Here is a 19,627-nt window from a genome sequence, read left to right on the forward strand (position 1 = left end):
TAAAATGCAAATAGATTCTGACAAATCTAAGTTTATAATCACCACTACGATCAAGATGAGGAGCTTTTTCATCACTCCAGAAAGTTCCCTTGTGTTCCACTGCAGTTAGTCCCCACCCCCATCTCCTACCCCATGCAACTACTGACCTAATTTCTATCACTACAGATTAGTTGTGTTTGTCTTAGGGCTTCATATGTATTAATTAAACTGTATGGCTTTGAGTCTTGGTTCTTTAGAACAGCATAATGTTTTCCATATTCACCCAAATTTTTGCAAATAATTCATTCCTTTCTATTGCTGATTCAGTATTCCTTTCTATTGCTAATCAGTATTAGTTGCTTAAATATACAGTATTGTTTATTCATTCACCTTTTAATGGACATTTCAGTTGCTTCCCATTTTTTTTTTTACTGTTATGAATCATATGAACTTTCTTATATAGATTGCCAAAAGGTTTTCCAAAGAGTTGGTACCATTTCACTTTCTCCCAAGCAACTGTCTCAACCCAGTTGCACTAAATCTTTGTGAACATTTGGTATGCTAGTGTTTTGTACTTAGACCTTCTAGTGGTTATGAAGCATTTTCTGTGATTTTCCTTTCTGGTTTCTAAATGGTATCTCTAAAAGTGCAAATATGGTTTGTTTTTGTTTTTGTTTTTCATTTATTTTTATTAGTTGGAGGCTAATTGCTTTACAGTATAAGTGGTTTTTGCCATACATTGACATGAACCAGCCACGGGTGTACATGTGTTCCCCATCCTGAACCCCCCTCCCACCTCCCTCCCCATCCCATCCCTCTGGGTCATCCCAGTGCACCAGCCCTGAGCACTTGTCTCATGCATCCAACCTTAAAAGAGCAAATATGGTTTTTTAATAAAATTCCATTTATCTTTCTTTTTAGGTTTAATCCTTGTTGTCATTGCAATGAAATATTTACCAGCCCTGAGGTCACAAAGATCTGTTTTCTTCTAAATGGTACTCTCTGGTACTTGAGTTTATTATGTGAAATTAGTTTTTCTGTATGGAATATAGTAGCGATAAGTATTAATGCATTTTAAATAAGATGAAGTCAGAGCTCAAATGCAGTCTCTCACTAGAAACTGGTGAAACCACTCTCCAACCTTGAGTTTGCAACAGAACAATAGTAGTTAAGCAATTCCCTGGAGTCATTTCCCAGGCCTTCCTCCATCATCAGCTTGCCTTGCTTAAGCAGATTTGGATTTGGATGTTTTACTCAAAATTATATTTTCTTCTGTTTTAGTAGTAAATAGATTAAAAGGCATAATTTGTTGTTATACTCTATCAGCAAAATGCAGATGTTTCAGTTTTCAGTGATTAAATTTTTGATTTGCCTCTGTCTGGTGAGGGGCTTGGCCTGGCAGGGTTGAAAAATCTAAAAGGGGAGCTTCAGTTTTTTGGAAGATGTATCAGATATTGGCCCTAACTCTATTTTCACAAAGGCTTTGGGCCTTGGGGAGTGAAGCCATTTGCAAATGTCATCTACTTCCCAGCTGCCCAACCCCTTTGAAATTTGAGGCTCTGAGATTCATGATCCTTTTGAATTACCAGTCTCTTGCTGTGTTGTTTGAGATAGCTGTGAGATTCTGGAGTATAATGTGAAAATTAGGCCAGTCCCCTTCTCAGATGCTGGTTGTCTTGTCAAGCACCCTCTCCAAGATGAATGGAACAGTTAGTAAGGAGGGATGGATGGGAATGGGGTAGAGACTGGGGCTTCTAGATAGTTTCCCTCTAAATTATTATCATCTCAATTAGTTCTGGCAGCATCTTCTTAACAAGCATGGAAGAGGATTTGATAAAATGATTGCTGACTGCTGACCTATCCCTTGTACTCCAGGTAAATGTTGTGGGGAACTTCTGCAAAACCAGATTTGGAGAAGGACTTTGATCAGGTCACCTTGACCCCTGCCTCAGGGAGCCCTGAAGCTCTGAAAACTTTGGCTCTGAGCAGAATTCCATCTTCTGGGAGTGGGTGGAGGAATCTAATCAACTAAGATTTTTAGCTAGGAAATCTACCCAGACCTCAAAGAACCAGAAAGCCCATTGGTGTGTGCCAGTCTCTACAGTTCTTGCCTTTTAATAGCTGCCTTCCTATGCAAATGAAAATATATATTTAGAAATACCTATGGTCATAAGAGTTTTTATGCATATACACAGCCTATGGATTAGGAAATAGGACACTGCCCATGCCTAAAATTTAGATGAAGTTGTCATAGGCCCAGTATGTTTCCCTGTGGCATATAGGAATAATATATGAAAAATTTTTATGTGAACAAATGTGGAAAAGGTTTGTTCCACACAATGAGACGACAAGTGAAGATTAACTGAAGGACATACAGCAAAGTGGAGGGTCTGGACTTTAAGAACCAAGAAATGTGAGTTCTGGGTTAACCTTGCAACTCCTGGAAAAGGAGTCAATTTTTTTGTTTGCTTTCCATTTTAAAAAGTTTCATTTTTCCCACATTGTAGAATTATAATAACAAATGAACTTCTTTTGCAGTCCGTATAATAAAATTGAGAGTTTCAGAGGTGATATTATAAAATCCAGGAAACACCTAAGATTATTACTAAAGCTATGCACATTCATATGAAAAAGAATGTTTGCTTGAAAGCAGTTAGAAAGGTTTAAGGATATGGTTAAATAACAATAGAAATGGAAAAAGTCAGTAACACAGCAATTCTTGGAATAAAAGAAAAGAGGAAAAACTGAACTCTATACCAAGACACTAAAAACATGTAGGAGATTGCATAGAAAGAAATTTTCCTAAGGCAGATAGAAACAACCAGCCCAACTGTTCATAGTTGAAAGACAAGTAAATCTTCATTTTTTTTCTTCAGGAAATGAAGAAAAACTTATGATCACCTCAAAGTGAAGTCAGATAAGACATGCCAGCAAAGAGATTATGTTAAGAAGGTTACCACCCCCACATACCCCAAGAAAGAGAAGCAGCAGTAAAAATATGGAACCTTCTAGACCTAGATCCAAATGAGAGATGGAGAGACGCTGGAGACCTAAGAGTAGAATATGAAGGGTCCCTGCTGAGGCGCTGTGGATTTTAATGAAAAATAATCATTATCCGCCTGCCAGCAAAAAGAGAAAGGAACATGTAGGTCTCAGAGTAATTTAGGTGAGTCACTTCCAGTCAAAACGGTGTTGGTGGTTTGGGGGCTTGCTCACGGCCACAAGGGCTGGCTGGTCACCCCAGTGGTGCGTGTGGCAATGTGTGCCCAAGGCCCACGTGACATACTGCCTGTGTGTACAGATGGTACAACTAGATCTGGTCTGCAGGGCAGGCTGAGCCAGGAGGCTGCGACCTGCCAGAGGCCACCGTGGCTCAGCTGACCAGAGGCTAAAGCTCAGCGCCCCGCTCACCTACCAGCAGGAGCTTGCCCTCCTCAGAGCACTCCAGGGTGTCCCGGGCTCGAAAGCCCTGTTAATTCATTCGCCTCTCTTGTTACTTGCAGCGTCTTCATTGTAGATTTCAAGTCATGGTAGCCTGATAGGCTGAATTTTAGAGACCCGTCTTTTTTTTTTCTTTTTTCCCCCTCTTTAATCCTATTGCCTGCTGCAGTGTTTTTATCCCTTTTTAAAAACGGTGATGGAGCATGGAAGTAGTATGTGAGAATTGCTGCCACAGGAACAACTTTTGAAAGGATTGTCACATTTGGAAAACACAGAAAGGGGAAAGATAAGCATCTTCTTTCAAAACTGCCAACTCAGAAAATCAGCGTGATTCATATCCTCAGGTTAGATTCACTGAATACTCTTTAGGAGGAGGAGAATTTTGTATGGAGTCCAAACGGAATGATAAATGGATAAAGTAGCAAGAGAACAGCCTTTTCAGGATGGTGCATTGCCGTGAAGGCTGTGGTTCTCCCAGACAGAACAGGTGCTCTATGATGATGTAGACAGGTGAGTTTTATTATGAGGGATGTGATTAGATATTTAGTTCTCTTCTTTCCTCTGCAACTTCTAACCCAGTGGCTATATCTGCAGTAATGTAATGTAAAGTCATGGTCATAAAGTTGACCCTTGAACAACATGGTTTTGTGCTGCATAGGTGTACTTGGTCATAGACTTTTTTCAGTACTAAGTACTACAGTAGTACACAGTCTGGTTGTATCCATGGATCCAGAATCATCAATAGAGTAGAACCATGGACCACAGAAGGCCAACTGTAACTTCTACTCTGATTTTTCAACTGTGTGAAAAGATGGCACCCCAACCCCCTCTGGTTCAAGGATCAACTGTATTGATGTACTGATAATCCAAACTAAAGTTTTGGAAGAAACAGGCATACTCTGCAGTGCACTTTGATACTTGAATGTTTTTTATGAAACATTTTTTTTTTTAATCCTATTGACAACCCACTAAAATTTTTTGACACTGATCATCTGAAAGGCACAGTTCTGAAATAAATTGGAATTGGAATTCTGAGGATATAGCCAGGCAGTCTCAACACAGTGTGAGAGGAAAGATTGCTGACTTTGTAATTAAAAAAACTGGGTACAAGTCCAGGTTTTGATGTTGGTTAAACGTGAAAACCAGTGCAAATCTTGTCTCTGGCCCTCAGTTTCATTATATGTAAAACAAGGTCAATACCACTTCCTTTAGCTACTTCACAAAATTTTCAGAGAAAAATTAAAATAATTGGCAGCCACTGAGGAAAACAATATGGCGATTCCGTTAAAAACTAAAAATAGAATTACCATATGATCCAGCAATTTCACTCCTGAGTGTATAATCCAGAAAAAATAAAAATACAAATTCAAAATGACACATGCACCCCAGTGTTTATAGTGGCACTCTATAATAGCCAAGACACGGAAGCAGCCCTAGTACCCATCAACAGACAATTGGATTAAGAAGATGTGGTGTATATATATGCAATGGAATATTACTCATAGAAATAAAATATTACCATCTGCAGAAACATGAATGGAGAGTGTTATGCTTAGTGGAATAAATCAGACTAAAACATGCTACATGATACCACTTATATGTGGAATCTAAAAAAGGATACAAATGAATGTGTATACAAAGTAGAAACAGACTCAGACATAGAAAACAAGGTCACCAAAGGAGAAAGGGAAGTAGGGAGGGACAAATTAGGAGTATGGGATTAACAGATACAAACTGCTATACATAAAATAGATAAGCAACAGGGATTTACTGTATACCACAGGGAGCTATATTCAATATCTTCTAATAATCTATAATACAAAATAACCTGAAAAAGCAAAAAAAAACATATATATATATATATATATATATAACTGAATCACTTTGTTGTACACCTGAAACTAACACAATATTTTAAAGCAACTGTACTTCAGTTTAAAAAATTAAAATAATTTTGCAGAGGTAAAAATTGTACAAAGAAATTGCATAAGTAACTTGATTATCATAGTCATAGCCATGATGACAGTAAATAGTAGCATCTCAGTAAGATAAAAATACAGTGACCAAAACTTCCAGTCATTGTGAGACCAGGAGCCTCAGGTTTCTCCAGTAGGAGAGAGAGGATTTGAGTGATAACCAGGTTGTTTGGTTACAGCGCTTTCCAGGGTAGCTGGCAAGGAAATGAGGAGGTGATGGAAATGGTGCCATGGAAGTAGGAGGCATTACCCATCAGAGAAAAGGAAGATGTAACCTTGGAACCAACAAACCCAACCCTGAACTCAGCTTTAGCCTTTTATTGCTGAGTGGCCATGAGCTTTGGGAGGATCAGTTTCTGTGTCTGAGAAATTCGGGGCCATGTATGTATTATACATATATATATATATATATATAATGTATAATATATAAATTACAATTTTACATTATAAATGTAAAATATAAATATGTACAATTTGATAAAATAAGTATATGTTTAAATAGTGATTTAAATAATATATGCATTGAAATATATCATATAATGTATAATAAAATGTGTGTGTATATATATATATATAAATATATATTAATAGCTGTGGCAACTGAAGGAGTCAATTGTTGTTCAGTCACTAAGTTATGTCTGACTCTTCAACCCCATGGATGGCAGCTTCCCTGTCCTTCGCTGTCTCCTGGAGTTTGCTCAGATTCATGTCCAGTGAGTTGGTGATGCTATCTAAAAATCTCATCCTCTACTTTGCCTTCAATCTTTCCCAATATCAGGGTCTTTTCCAGGGCGTTGGCTCTTTGCATCAGGTGGCCAAAGTATTGGAGCTTCAGCTTCAGCATCAGTCCTTCCAATAAATATTCAGGGTTGATTTCCGTTAGGATTGACTGGTTTGATCTCCTTGCAGTCCAAGGGACTCTCAAGAGTTCTCTAGCACCACAATTCGAAAGCATCAATTCTTCGGCGCTCAGCCCTTCCTACTCTCACATGAGCCATGGTGTTTTGTCTAGGGCTGAACACGGGCACTCTGGGGCCACTGCTGGACAAGCAGTTTAGGTTGGATGGGACAGAATAGGTCACAAGCAGAGTTCTGTGTGCATATCAAGGGGTTAGTGCCTAGGGCAGGGTTTGAAAGTCTTATCTGAACCATCAGAATGTCTCCTACCTATCTTGTATGCTCCAGGGCTTAGAGGACCAGGAAGGAATTTCAGGGTAATAGGTCTATGTGTAGGTTTGGGAAAGCTCCCTAGTTGATTTCTACCCACTTCCCTCCCAACCCTGTGGCATGGAATCGCTCAGCCCAGTGCATGGATAGGGACCAAGGGTCCTTAGGGCTCTGGCATCAGAATCACTCAGCGCCTATAAATGTAGGTTCATGGGCCTCACTAGACTTACTGAATGAATCCCACTTAGGGGCTGGAGTCCAGGAAGCCTGTTTTCACCAAACCCCCAGTGATTCTGATGCTAATCAAGTTCACAGTCATAGTAACTGGCCAGAGTAGGGAAGGGCTATGCAGTGAGGCAAGTGCTTGACAAGGTGACCTGGAGAAGGGGGCTGGAGGCGGGAGGAAGGAGGGATGGGGAGTAGGGACTGTGGGGGTAGAACAGCCAGACATTAGCAGCCAAGGGTCTGAGAGTGCCCCAGTGGACAGCAGACAGAGACAGGGTCATTGCAGAAGGAACGCTTCAGGCTCACAGCAGGTTAGTTTCTTTCCTATGAATTATGTTGGAGAACTTAACCATATCCAAGACCACCAAAACACATGTCCCCTTTACAGAGGAAAACTTGATGCAAAATTATGAAGGCATGAGAGTGAATTTTTCTGTCGCGCATTGTAATCCACATGAAAAAGCAAGATGTTCTCAAATGTGGTCGCCATAAAATAAAGGTTTTCTTCTTGTTTTTCTGTGTATTGGCGGATGAGGTCCTTCACTGGAGTTTTTGTCTGAAATTTGAATTTCAAGCAACGTTATTGGTGAGCTGGCAAAAGGAAGTATGAGCTTAGTATGAATGATCAGTAAGCTACCTGCCCCACTGAGTGGTGTGAAACTGCTTAGAGATGGGATGGGGCCATCTTAAAGAAAAGTGGAATAACAGTTTGAGACATGCTGCATTCTTTTCGCAACACAGAGTTACACCAGGATGGAAAAGAAAGGAAATGTGAAAAAGACGGCAAGTCAGAGCTTTACCAGCTTAATTTTTTTAACCGAAGAATTATTAATTCCCAGATCATAGACACTCAAGAGTCGGATGGAGAGAAAACGTGTAAATAAATACCTTCAGCATATTAAGTAAGATTTCTGAGTCAGAGGTTTCTGTGCAAAATGTAGTAGGCAGATTATAGAAGCCTTGACCAAGTCGATCTCTATTCTGGGAGTGACCTCCTAGAAGGTCTTGCGCAGACAGTCTTCCTTTTATTGCACCTAATTGCGCTTTGAAGATTCTGCATTTTTACAAATGGGAGGTTTATGGCAAGCTTGCCTCGAGCAAGTCTGTCCACACCGTTTTCCCTGACATCATTTGCTCGCTTCCTGTCTCTGTGTCACCTTTTGGTAATTCTCACAATATTTCAGACTTTTTCATTTTTATAATGTTTTTCATGGTGACCTGTGACTAGTGATCTTGGATGTTAGTGTGGCAGAAAGATTATTACAACTCACAGAGGGCTCTAATGATGGTTAGCTTTTTTTGGCAATAAAGTACTTTTTAATGAAATTATGCTCAGTGCTTTGTTAGACATAATGCTCTTGCAGAGATAATAGACTACAGTGCAATGTAAACACAATTTTATATACAATGGGAAACCAAAAAGTATGACTCACTTTATTGTAATATTTGCTTTGCTGTGGTGGTCTAGAAGACTCGCAGTATCTCTGGGGTATGCCTGTACACCAGTAATTCACTAGCTGATGTTTTACTTACTTTCACGTGTCCATTGGCCCATTGTTTACCCTTTACTGTGTGTGTGTTCATTCACTTCAGTCGTGTCCGACTCTTTGGGACCCCATGGACCACAGCCTGCCAGGTGTCTCTGTCCGTGGGATCTTCTCAGCAAGCATACTGGTGTGGGTTACTATGCCCTCCTTCAGGAGATCTTCCTGACCCAGAGATCAAACCCACATCTCTTACATTACAGAAGTATTCTTTACCACTGAGCCTCTGGGGAAGCCCTTACCCTTTACTGCATGCTAAGTCAGTTCAGTTGTGTCTGACTCTTTCTAACCCTAGGGACTGTAGCCCGCCAGGCTCCTCTGCCCATGGGATTCTCCAGGCAGGAACACTGGAGTGGGTCACCTTGCCCTTACCCTTTGTTAGTAGCTACTTATTATCAGGATTATGATGGAGAGCACTAATGAAGTGGGACTCTACTTCCAGCAGTAATGAGTAAGAAGTTTGTTGATAAAGTAGGGTTGACTGGCTTCCATAAGAAATAGTTGAAAGCAGTTGTTAATCACTCACCTTTTCAGGTCAGCTTGAGATAGAGGAAACTTTGTCCTCTCATTAAACATTTAGAAATCAGTTCTCCATTCTCTACCCAGAATGCCAGAAAGAATAAACCTCAGTTCATTTTGGTTTTGTTTTCATTTGATTAGCCATGAGTTGTTTCCAGACTTCAGAGAGCCAGTCTTGGATTTATCCCACTGTGATCCTCTGCCTGTTTGGGTTTTTCTCCATGATGAGACCCTCAGAACCCTTCCTTATGCTGTATTTATCTGGACCAGATAAAAACCTGACCAGTGCAGAGGTGAGTTAATACCCATACGAACCTTGATGTTGTTTAATCTTACGGGACTTAAACAAGGACATAGAGTCAGGGTGTCATTCAACGGAAAATAAGATTAACATACTGACCTCAATGAATCCCATTTTCATGGTGTTTGTTATTTTATAGAACTGTTCAAACTGCTCTTCGCACCTCACACTTGCGAAGATGGGAAACCTAAACACATTGCATGTATAATAAATATTTTCACTTTCACAGAGTTCTAACATTAGGCTTAATGCATGGGAACATGTCAAGTCTCGTTGATTCTGTTATACTTAGCCTAAAATACAATCACTGCCAGGCACAGGATCTAGTCCTAATAACCTTTTAGTTTGCTGGGGTATAAGCAGAATTTATTTTTTTAAATGTAGCATTTCTTTGAAAGTGTTAAGAGTGTTAAGTTACTCAGTCATGTCCAACTCTTTGCCACCTCGTGGACTGTAACCCACCAGGCTCCTCTGTCCATGGAATTTTCCAGGCAAGAATACTGGAGTAGGTTGCCATTCCCTTCTCCAGGGGATCTTCCCTACCCAGGGATTGAACCCAGGTCTCCTGCATTGCAGGCAGATTCTTCACCATCTGAGCCACCAGTGAAGCCTTTCTTTAGGACACTTAATTTTGAAAAACTGTTTATCAGCAGATGAGACATTAACAGTTTTATCTCCCAGCTTTATCTTCCCTGGAAATTCCAATTCTCTAATTCAAAACGTCCACTGCTTTTTTTTTTTTTTTTTTTAATGACAAGTGTAACAAGGAAGTGCACTGACCCAGCTAGAGAATTACCCTGGGCTGGTTCTGTAGTCTCCAGTCCTAGCTAAGAAGACACTGCAGATTGTGAAGCTTCTCCTGAAAGGGTCATTGATGCTGTTTTATTTGGTGATGAGGCGGTAAAGACAGAAGGGCACGTTTATTCTGCTACACTGTAAAATCACTTTGGGGCAGCTCTGTCTCAGAGTTTCCGAGATGGGAACATGACTCTGTTAAGACAAAGCAGACCACAGAGAGAGGTCCAGAATCAGCCACTGAACCCCAAGTCTCTACTTCTGGAACCATTATGGACCAGTGCAAAAGTGTTAGTCACTGAGTTGTGTCCGACTCTTTGCAACCCCATGAACTGTAGCCCGCCAGGCTCCTCTGTCCATGGAATTCTCCTGCAAGACTACTGGAGTGGGTTGCCATGCCCTTCTCCAGGGAATCTTCCTGACCCAGGGATCAAACCCAGGTCTCCCGCATTGCAGGCAGATTCTTTACAATATGAGCCACTAGGGAGCTACTGTGGACTAGCCGGACCGCATAGGTGCAGCCCCGTCACACTAGCCTTTCAAATCACTGAACTGCCCCCCCTGTCACTGACACAGGGACCCATTGAGGTTGCTGCAGGAAGCAGGGGGCCCAGAAGAGAGGCTAGTGTGGCCAACCTCCACCTGTACCTACCATGCCCCAAAGATCAACAACTTCTTCAGTGCTTTCTATGAATGAACAGTGAGGTCCCCGGCATTTTTAACTAAATCCATGAGACAACACGTATTAAGTGGAGACCAAGAATTGAGTAAACAGAGATAAATCAACAGAATTGAAGAGAAACGGGGTTGGAAGCCCAGTCAATTTGTCCAGGAGGGAGACGAAATGCATTGCTTGTTCCCACGTCGTAATTCTGCAGGGTGATTTACTCTTTGCTGCCTTCCTATGTGTGTTCATTCAGACTTGCAAGGGCTAAGATTTTTTGCCATAATGATGAATCAAGACAAAGATAAAGGTTGCTGAATTCTTCTAACACTGTAGCTGCTTTATCAAGTGTTGTTAATCATCAGGCAAGACAAGGATAGTATTTTTTTTAATAGCCTGAAAAACCCACAGGTCTGTTGAACAATTTTTAACTAGTTTACAGGCATACCTCAGAGACATTGCTTGGTTACAGACATAATAAAGCAAACAATGCAATAAAGTGAGTCACATGAACTTTTTTTATTTCCAAGTGCATAAAACAGTTATGTTTATACCGTACTAATCCCCAGTGGCTCAGACAGTAGAGAATCTGCCTGCAATTCAGGAGATCTCAGTTCAGTCCCTGGGTCAGGAAGATCCCCTGGAGAAGGGAATGGTTACCCACTCTCTAGTATTCTTGCTGGAGAATTCTATGGACAGAAGAACCTGGTGAGCTACAGACCATGGGGTTACAAAGAGTCGGACAAGACTGAGCAAGTAATGGTCTCAGATGAGCATGACTTTCACTCAAAGATGATTAAATATTCAATAGCATTATGCCAAACAATATATATACCTTAACTGAAAAATATTTTATTACTAAAAAAATTCCAAAACAATTACAATAGTAACATCAAGAATCACTGATTGTAGATTCCATAACAAACATAACAATGGAAAAGCTTTATATATTGCAAGAATTAACCAAAATATGACAAAAAGACATGAAATGAGCAAATGCTGTTGGAAAAGTGACACCAGTAGTCTTGCTCAATGCACGTTGCCATAAACCTTTAATTTGTAATAAAATAAAATAAAAAGAACAAAAAGTAAAAAGCACAGTATCTGCAAAACACAATAAAATGAGGTATGCCTGGACTCTAGTGTACATACTATTATACATTTAGCATAGTTCACATGGGGCTTCCCTGGTGGCTCAATGGAAACAAAACTACCTGCCAGCACAGGAGATGCAGGTTTGATCCCTGGGTCAGGAAGATCCCCTGGAGAAGGAAACCCACTCCAGTATTCTTGCCTCAGAAATCCCGTGGATAAGAAGAGCCTGGTGGACTACAGTCCATGGGGTCTTGAAAGAGTCAGACATGACTTGGCAACTAAACAACAAAGTTTGGATTGCACATTAAGCAGATACATTCTTATACTGAGATGCATGTAGATGTATAAAGTGGGTTTTTGAGGGGGTGGGGGAGCTCTCTTTTCCTAGGGTTTCCTTGAAAATCAGTTTTCTATCCTGCTTTCTCATAATGTGAAGATACCCTATCTAATTAAGGCTTCCCTGGTGACTCAGATGGTAAAGAATCCTGCAATGCAGGAGACCTGGGTTCAATCCCTGGGTTGGGAAGATCCCCTGAAGGAGGGCATGGGACCCCTCTCCAGTATTCTTGCCTGGAAACTCCCCACGGACAGAGGAGCCTGGTGGGCTACAGTCTATGGTGTCACAAAGAGTCGGACACGACTGAGCGACTAAGCATAGCACAACACCCTATCTGATTAGATGCAGAGTTTTATACTGGGCATGCCACATGGATCAACACCGTAGTAATACACAAGTCTGAGAAAGGTTACTCTCCCCACTTCCCGGTGCTTCGTGGTCACAGAATCCATTTTCCATCTCTGCAGCTCACAAATGAGATCTTCCCCGTGTGGACCTACTCTTACCTGGCGCTACTGCTCCCAGTCTTTATCCTCACCGATTATGTCCGCTACAAGCCAGTCATCATCCTCCAGGGGATTAGCTTCATCATTTGCTGGCTGCTGCTCTTGTTTGGCCAAGGAGTCAGGACCATGCAGGTGCTGGAATTCTTCTATGGGATGGTCACCGCCACCGAGGTGGCCTACTACGCCTACATTTACAGCGTGGTCAGCCCGGAGCACTACCAGAAGGTGAGCGGCTACTGCAGGAGTGTGACGCTGGTGGCCTACACGGCGTCCTCCGTGCTGGCCCAGCTCTTGGTATCCCTGGCCGGCCTGTCCTACTTTTACCTCAACGTCATATCCTTGGCCTCTGTCTCTGTGGCCTTCCTCTTCTCACTTTTCCTACCCATGCCTAAGAAGAGCATGTTTTTTCATGCAAAACCCAGTCAAGAAGTCCTTCCAAAGCCACCAGGAATGGACGCTGTCACAGAGGAGCCTCAAAAGGATCACAAACCAGTGGGAAAAGAAGTGTTCACTGATTCAGGGGACCGAGATGATGGCCAGGTGACCAACTCAAAGCCAGGAAACGTAGCTCTGAGAGTTTTTGTGCAGTGGTTACAAGATTTGAAGCAGTGTTACTCCTCAAAACATCTTTTTTACTGGTCCCTATGGTGGGCTTTTTCTACGGCAGGTTACAACCAGGTTTTGAACTATGTTCAAGTCCTGTGGGATTACAAAGCACCGTCCCAGAGTTCAATATATAATGGAGCAGTAGAAGCTATTGCAACCTTTGGAGGTAAGTAAACATTGATCTATCTTCCTTTGTTGCCCAATCCCCACCCCTCCCCCGCCCCCGTAAACTAAATTCATTTCTCCAGTCGCTAAATTCTCCACAGTGATAAATTAAGTCTTTTCAGAAGGCATATTAATCGTTTTCAGGCATCGAAGGCAATGGGGGGAAAAAGAGGAACAGTTAATGTGTTTAATGTGTTACAGATAACTCAAGAGTTCAGGATTCAACACCAACTGGTTACGTTCTAACCAGATTCCTAAAATTCCATTTCCTTATCAAGAAAAGTGTTAATAATGCCCTCTTTTCTTTCAGGATTGTTTTTAATATCAAGAAAATGGGTATTTTGTATTAATATATAAACAAGGTGTTCTGTTATCTTAGAAAATGAACTGAAATAGTAAGACTTCCAAATTTTCACTGGAAGTATTTTTGTTAATAGAGGATTTGATTTAGCTTATGCCTGTCTTTAAGCAAGTCCAGGTTCTACACCACACGTTTCCAAAATTAGCTTTCTTATGAGATTTAAATCAGAAGTGGAAGATATTTGAGAGTCAAGATTCTAATATCAGAGAGGAGTCTGCCTTTGAAGTTCACTCTGCAATAAATATTTATATCCTGGTTAACAGAAACTTAAATTCAGCTAAGACTTTGAAGATATTTTCTAGGAAGTAGGAGATTTCCACACCCTCCTTTACAAAAAAAATTTCAGAAACCTCATGTGGCAACCATTTTACTATTGTTTCCCTTTTAGAAGACTTAATGTTTAGCTCCTGGAAACCAGGACAGTCTTGGAATTGGTTCACTGAAATTATTTATCCCACATTTCAAATTCTGAGAAGAAAAGTAATTTTATTTCTTTGGTAGTAATAGTTCTTGCCTAGATCACATGTGGAAAAGTTAATCAAATCTCAGTAATTCGAAGCATAAATCCCTCTCACTTCATTAAAAAGAACTATAATTACTAACCCTAATTTCTGTCAGTTATTCAATCTCTTAAATTCTGTAAATTGTTCACCTCAAACCCAAAGTAGATTAAACCAAATCTTGAAGTCATTGGGATGAAGATTAGAAGAAAGATTAAGATTAGTACTAATGACTGAAATTTACTACCCAGTGCAACATATCTGTTATATATTGCTGAAAAAAACAACAAAGAAAGGCAAATATGAACAGTCTAGGTGTACTGCCAGACAATTGTTTCATCTTTATCTATCCTTGCCCTGAGCTTGTTATATTAAGCAACTGAGTTTATGTATCTTTTTTCCCCATTCTGATAGTTAGGAACCTTTCTGGTCCCTCTGCATAGAACAGTGTTTGGCATATAGTTGATGCTAATTTAAAGTGTGACAACTAAATGTTTGAAAGAATAGAAATGAAAGCCAGTAACCAAGGGAAAACATGCTTGAGAAGTGGATAAATCCCCACCTAGGCGAGTCACGTTATTTTCACAAATTGTGAAAGTAATATATTCATCTTTCAGAATTACCTGAAACCTGAGTTATTAAGACAGCATGTTAATATTTCATTGGGCAAAGTCAGTATGTTGGATCTTCCTTAATGTTTCTTCTGTAGGGGCCCTGGCTGCCTTTGCAGTGGGTTACATGAAAGTCAACTGGGATCTTCTGGGAGAGTTGGCTCTGGCCGTCTTCTCAGTTGTCAATGCAGGCTCTCTATTTCTAATGCATTACACGACCAACATATGGGTGTGCTACGCTGGCTATTTGATATTCAAGACTGTCTATATGCTCCTTATCACCATAGCAGTGTAAGTATTACTAAGCATTTCTTCCCACTTCTAAAACGAAACCATGTTCTCCTTTCTGTATTCCTGTAATTCCATTGAGAACTTCGGAAGGATTTTAATCAATGCACTATTAAATGTTGACTACTTCATATTAAATTAGGCACAGTTAAGCCATCTTTTCATTCAATTGTTTATCCATTGAATATTGCTAATATTAGTCAGCAAGGGAAAATGTTTTGTAAGTTCATAAACCAAAGGCATGTTACAGTGTCAGTTGTAATCTTTATTTCAAGCGATTTTCCTGTTTGCACAGTATGATGCAGTTTGATTTGTGATTAAGGTGAGATTTCATCTCTAATTTCACTTGGTTTCTAGAGCAATTCCAGGCATATACTTTTGTATGAAACAAAATATTCTCAGCCCGTCATAAGAAGTTAGATACTGAAAAAAAGTAAATGCAAAAATCACAGGAAACTATAAATCCCAGCGATTTTTTTAATGATTAAAAGAATTTGGTTCCATATATAAGTGCAGAGAACTATGAAATAAGAGTATTTCATGGAAATAAGAGTATAAGAAATATGATTTGGTTTCACTGAAAGAGATAAGAAACGTTTGAATTTCAAACACATGAAAGAAGTAGTGCCAAGGTTTTAATCTGTGAAAAATGCTTGATAAGTAATTAACAAAACACAGAAATATAAAGACCCTGAGAAGAGATCATGAGACACAGGAAAGAGATGAAGCTTGTGGCATGCTCTTTTTTTTTTTTCTTTCACTGAACGGAATCAGGTTAATGTATCAAACTCATGTATCTTGAGGGTTTTTTTTTAATGTATTTTGTTAAGGTAGAATGACATTATTTCTTTTCATTTTAAGAATATTCAGAACCCGAAGCCTTTTACCTTCATTCCAAGAAAGAACTGCAAATATCATATATTTGCCAGTCTTTCAAAAGTGTTTTGTAATAAGACTTCAAAATCTATATAATTATTAAAAAAAAGTTAGTTATAGATTCACTCAGTTATACCACCAGTCATGGTTTGAATCTTCCAAAGAACAATTCACCTACCAAACTTTAAAACTGCCAATAGAGTCAACAATAAAAAGAATAACTGTCCAAAAAATTCCTTAGGTTGGATGTTGCTGATTTTCATAAAAATGCACTGTGAAACAGTATCTAAGATCAGATAGCCTCCCATATTCTCAAGTTATGAGAACTAGAACATTTAAGTTTAATTTCTGAAAGTATTAAATTGGATAAGAGCAAATTTGCCGTATTTCCTTTAACTACATTTTAATTCAGCCTTTAAGTATATGTACATTTTTTTCTCTGCTCTGTCTGTTTGTCTGTACTGGAGGAGATTTAGACAAAAAGTGCTGTTGGTAAGACATTTTCTCTTCAGTCTCTGTCTTTTAAAGATAAGAATCCCATGTATGTTCATGTTTTAAAAGTTATTATGTGTTGAATGACAGGTTTCAGATCGCTGTTAATCTGAGTGTGGAACGCTATGCCCTGGTGTTTGGAATCAACACCTTCATTGCCCTGGTGATTCAGACCATTATAACTGTAATTGTAGTAGATCAGGGAGGACTGAGGCTTCCAATCAGCATTCAGGTAGGTTGCAATACTTCCACTTACCTATTCATGTAATTGGGGGAATGTAGAATGAAAGGGCTTTTGTTCAGCCTTACCACTGCCAGTATTTAATGTCTTGAATTCCTTGGCTAGGCAAATTTTAAAATAAGCCATTCCTTTAATTACCAACTGTAAAATCAAGCAGATTTTGAGCAGTGATCACTGTAGGTTTGCATTTGCTTTGGCTCCTAAAGCCCCATCAAGTGACGCTCACCGTCATGTCCCCCTTATGCCTCCTCTTCCTCCCACGGTCTAGGACCAAGGTTTACTAAGATGCCACAGGGGAGGAGAACATGCTTACCGAGTCTACTTCCCTTTTCCCTTCAACTCTGAGAGACTTAAAATTAGACCAGCATCACGTTTTACATATGGTTCCGAAATAAAGGGGATAAGGCAGGTGACAAGTAACCTCAGTGTTTATAATCCATTCCTGGAGACACTACATATGCACTATTCTCCAAACATGGACACATACATCAGTAGGATTTAGTGTTTTTGTTTTTTACCAATAGTGGTATCTGCTAGAATTTAACCCAAACAAACTTGACTCTAGAGCCCATACTCTTAGTTACTGCATTGCTTATCCTTTCACACCTGGTTCTTCCAAAAGGGGAGAAGGAAGCTTTATGCAAATCTAAAAGATCTGTATTAAGATCCTAGGTCTCAAAAACCCCATAATCCAAGTAAATCAATAGCATCGCTGTGTATTATCTAGGACAGTCATATTTCATGTGTGTCTAATTCACTCTATTTGTTTTTCTCTAGTTTTTAGTTTATGGAAGTTACTTTGCAGCCATTGCTGGCATTTTCCTAATGAGAAGCATATACATTATCTACTCAGCCGCATGCCGAAAGAGAGTGCAGAACTCTGCTATTACAGGTCAGACTCCATATAGGCCACACCCAGAGCAACCAAAGAATGTCTAATGAGCAAAGCTGTAACCTCTGCCAACCACTGCAGCCTCTGAGCAAGGACTCTGCTGGTCACACTCACATATATACTGAGTGTCATATATTAACACCCTTCACAGGTCTGGATTCCAACGAACATTTTCAAAACCAGGGAAGTTCAGCCTTGGACTAGATATCTCTGTGCCCAACTGACCTGGATGCAGCTGACCAGGGCTATCATCTCAATTCAACAACCCATGTCGGAGAACTCCAATGAATAGCCATGACTGGAAAATTCTGGTTTTGATCGCTTACAAGGATACGCATGTGGTATGGAAACAAACCATGAAAAAACCCCAGTCATCCTTAAGTTGATGTTCCCCAGCTGTGAACAGAAATACTAACTGAAGTGACCTTGTTCCTTTCTTACATATTGGTTTTGTTTTACCAAAATAGGCAACACAATAGACATTTTTTGTCACATGAACCATTGTCCTTCTTCCATTAAATATATTTCTTTAAAACATACAGTTCCCTGAGAAAATTGTAAGACTTGGTCCCATTTGTAAGGACTCCTTTTCTCTCCTGAGAACACAGTATTATTCACAAGCTATTATTTCTTAATATCACCACTTAATTTTTTCATGATGACTTCTCACTTTGTGCTCTGCTGAGCTTTGTTGTTGAAACTCTATCTCAGGAGTAGCTTCAGACACTCCTTTGTGGCCACAGAGTGACATTCATGCCAATTTCCAGTGGTCCCAGGAGAGGCAATAAGCTGCTTCCTGTCATGACTCCTGAAGACGGAAATGGCAACCCACTCCAGTATTCTTGCCTGGAGAATCCCGTGGACAGAGGAGCCTGACAGGCTACAGTCCATGAAGTCACAAAGATTCAGACACAACTGAGTGACTATCACTTATCACTCACTATCTTGACTCCAGAGAGGTGTTTTAATATCATGTCAATGTGATATCTGCCTAAAACAGAAAAACCTAAGTAGACATTTTAGGGATTTCTAGAAGTATTTGTAAATAAGAAAACCTAATTTTTAGATGGCAGAAATTGTGCTAAATAAAATAGACGTGTGCAAAAATGTAAAGAGCCTTTCTAATTTTTTGATGAATTGTGATGAAAAATGTCTGAGTTTGCATGTCCTTTGAAACTTCAACAATAGTCTCATTGAACAGTCTGCAACTGGGAATACAGAATGCTGATTCAATATTTTGTCTTTCCAATAGACTTTTCTGCAAATCTCAAAATTCAATCACTGGATTAAAAATTAAAATTCAGTCCAAAAGTCAACAATACTTACTTAGTGGAGAAAGCTAATAACTAATTATATCATAAACAAGGGAAGAATGACCACTGTTATAGTGAAGATATTAGTCAACACAGTGAGGTAAAGAATGAAAAGTCAAAAATTGGAAAGAAGGGGAATTCCCTGGGGGTCCGATGGTTAGGTCTCTGCACTTTCACTGCCAAGGGCCCAGGTTCGACCCCTGATCTGGGAACTAAGATCCCACAAGCTGTGAAGCACGCCATAAAACAAACAAAAAAATTCAAAAGAAGGAGGAAAGACTGTCACAATTACAGAGGCTATAGGTATGCATCCAAGAGATTCAACTAATAACATAGTAGTACAGAAAGTAAGTCTATAGAAATCAAGAGCTTTTGTGATACAACCACCATTTAGAAGCTATATGTTAGTAAAAGGCCACATTTATAGTAGAATAAAAATGAAATACCTATGATTACATTTAATCTATTTAACAATTCAATAAATATGTAAGACATATGCCTGAAAACACTTTTGGAAATTACAAAACAACACCTAAACATGGATTCGCCTAACCTTGTTCTTGACTAGTAAGAAAAACACATATAAAGGCATTAGGCTTCCTAAATTAATTTGGTAAATCCTATCCCAGAGGGGAAAAAAATACCCTTTTCAACTAGTAGAGGTGATTCTAAATTTATTTGGAAATTAACAAAGAAGAACCAACAGAATGCTTTTTTAAGTGGAAAACAAGAT

General features: G+C 39.6%; 1 protein-coding gene across 3 annotated transcripts in view; it reads left to right on the forward strand.

The window, feature by feature from the left end:
* Positions 1 to 18,676, forward strand: part of SLC19A3 (solute carrier family 19 member 3) — a 31,428-nt gene extending 12,752 nt beyond the window's left edge. For 2 of the 3 annotated variants that reach the window (XM_061147886.1, XM_061147887.1), the window contains exons 2-7: positions 8,993 to 9,144; positions 12,511 to 13,321; positions 14,891 to 15,083; positions 16,539 to 16,680; positions 17,467 to 17,581; positions 17,733 to 18,676. In XM_061147886.1, the coding sequence (XP_061003869.1) occupies positions 8,995 to 9,144; positions 12,511 to 13,321; positions 14,891 to 15,083; positions 16,539 to 16,680; positions 17,467 to 17,581; positions 17,733 to 17,785 (1,464 nt within the window). In that variant the 5' untranslated portion in view covers positions 8,993 to 8,994 and the 3' untranslated portion in view covers positions 17,786 to 18,676. Of the gene's footprint in view, positions 1 to 900; positions 975 to 1,772; positions 1,855 to 8,992; positions 9,145 to 12,510; positions 13,322 to 14,890; positions 15,084 to 16,538; positions 16,681 to 17,466; positions 17,582 to 17,732 lie in introns of all 3 variants that reach the window. The other variant, XM_061147888.1, reaches the window with a different exon arrangement.
* Positions 18,677 to 19,627: the final 951 nt, after the last annotated feature.

The sequence above is a fragment of the Dama dama genome, chromosome 8 (assembly GCF_033118175.1).
Source record: "Dama dama isolate Ldn47 chromosome 8, ASM3311817v1, whole genome shotgun sequence".
NCBI classification, from domain to species: Eukaryota; Metazoa; Chordata; class Mammalia; order Artiodactyla; family Cervidae; genus Dama; species Dama dama.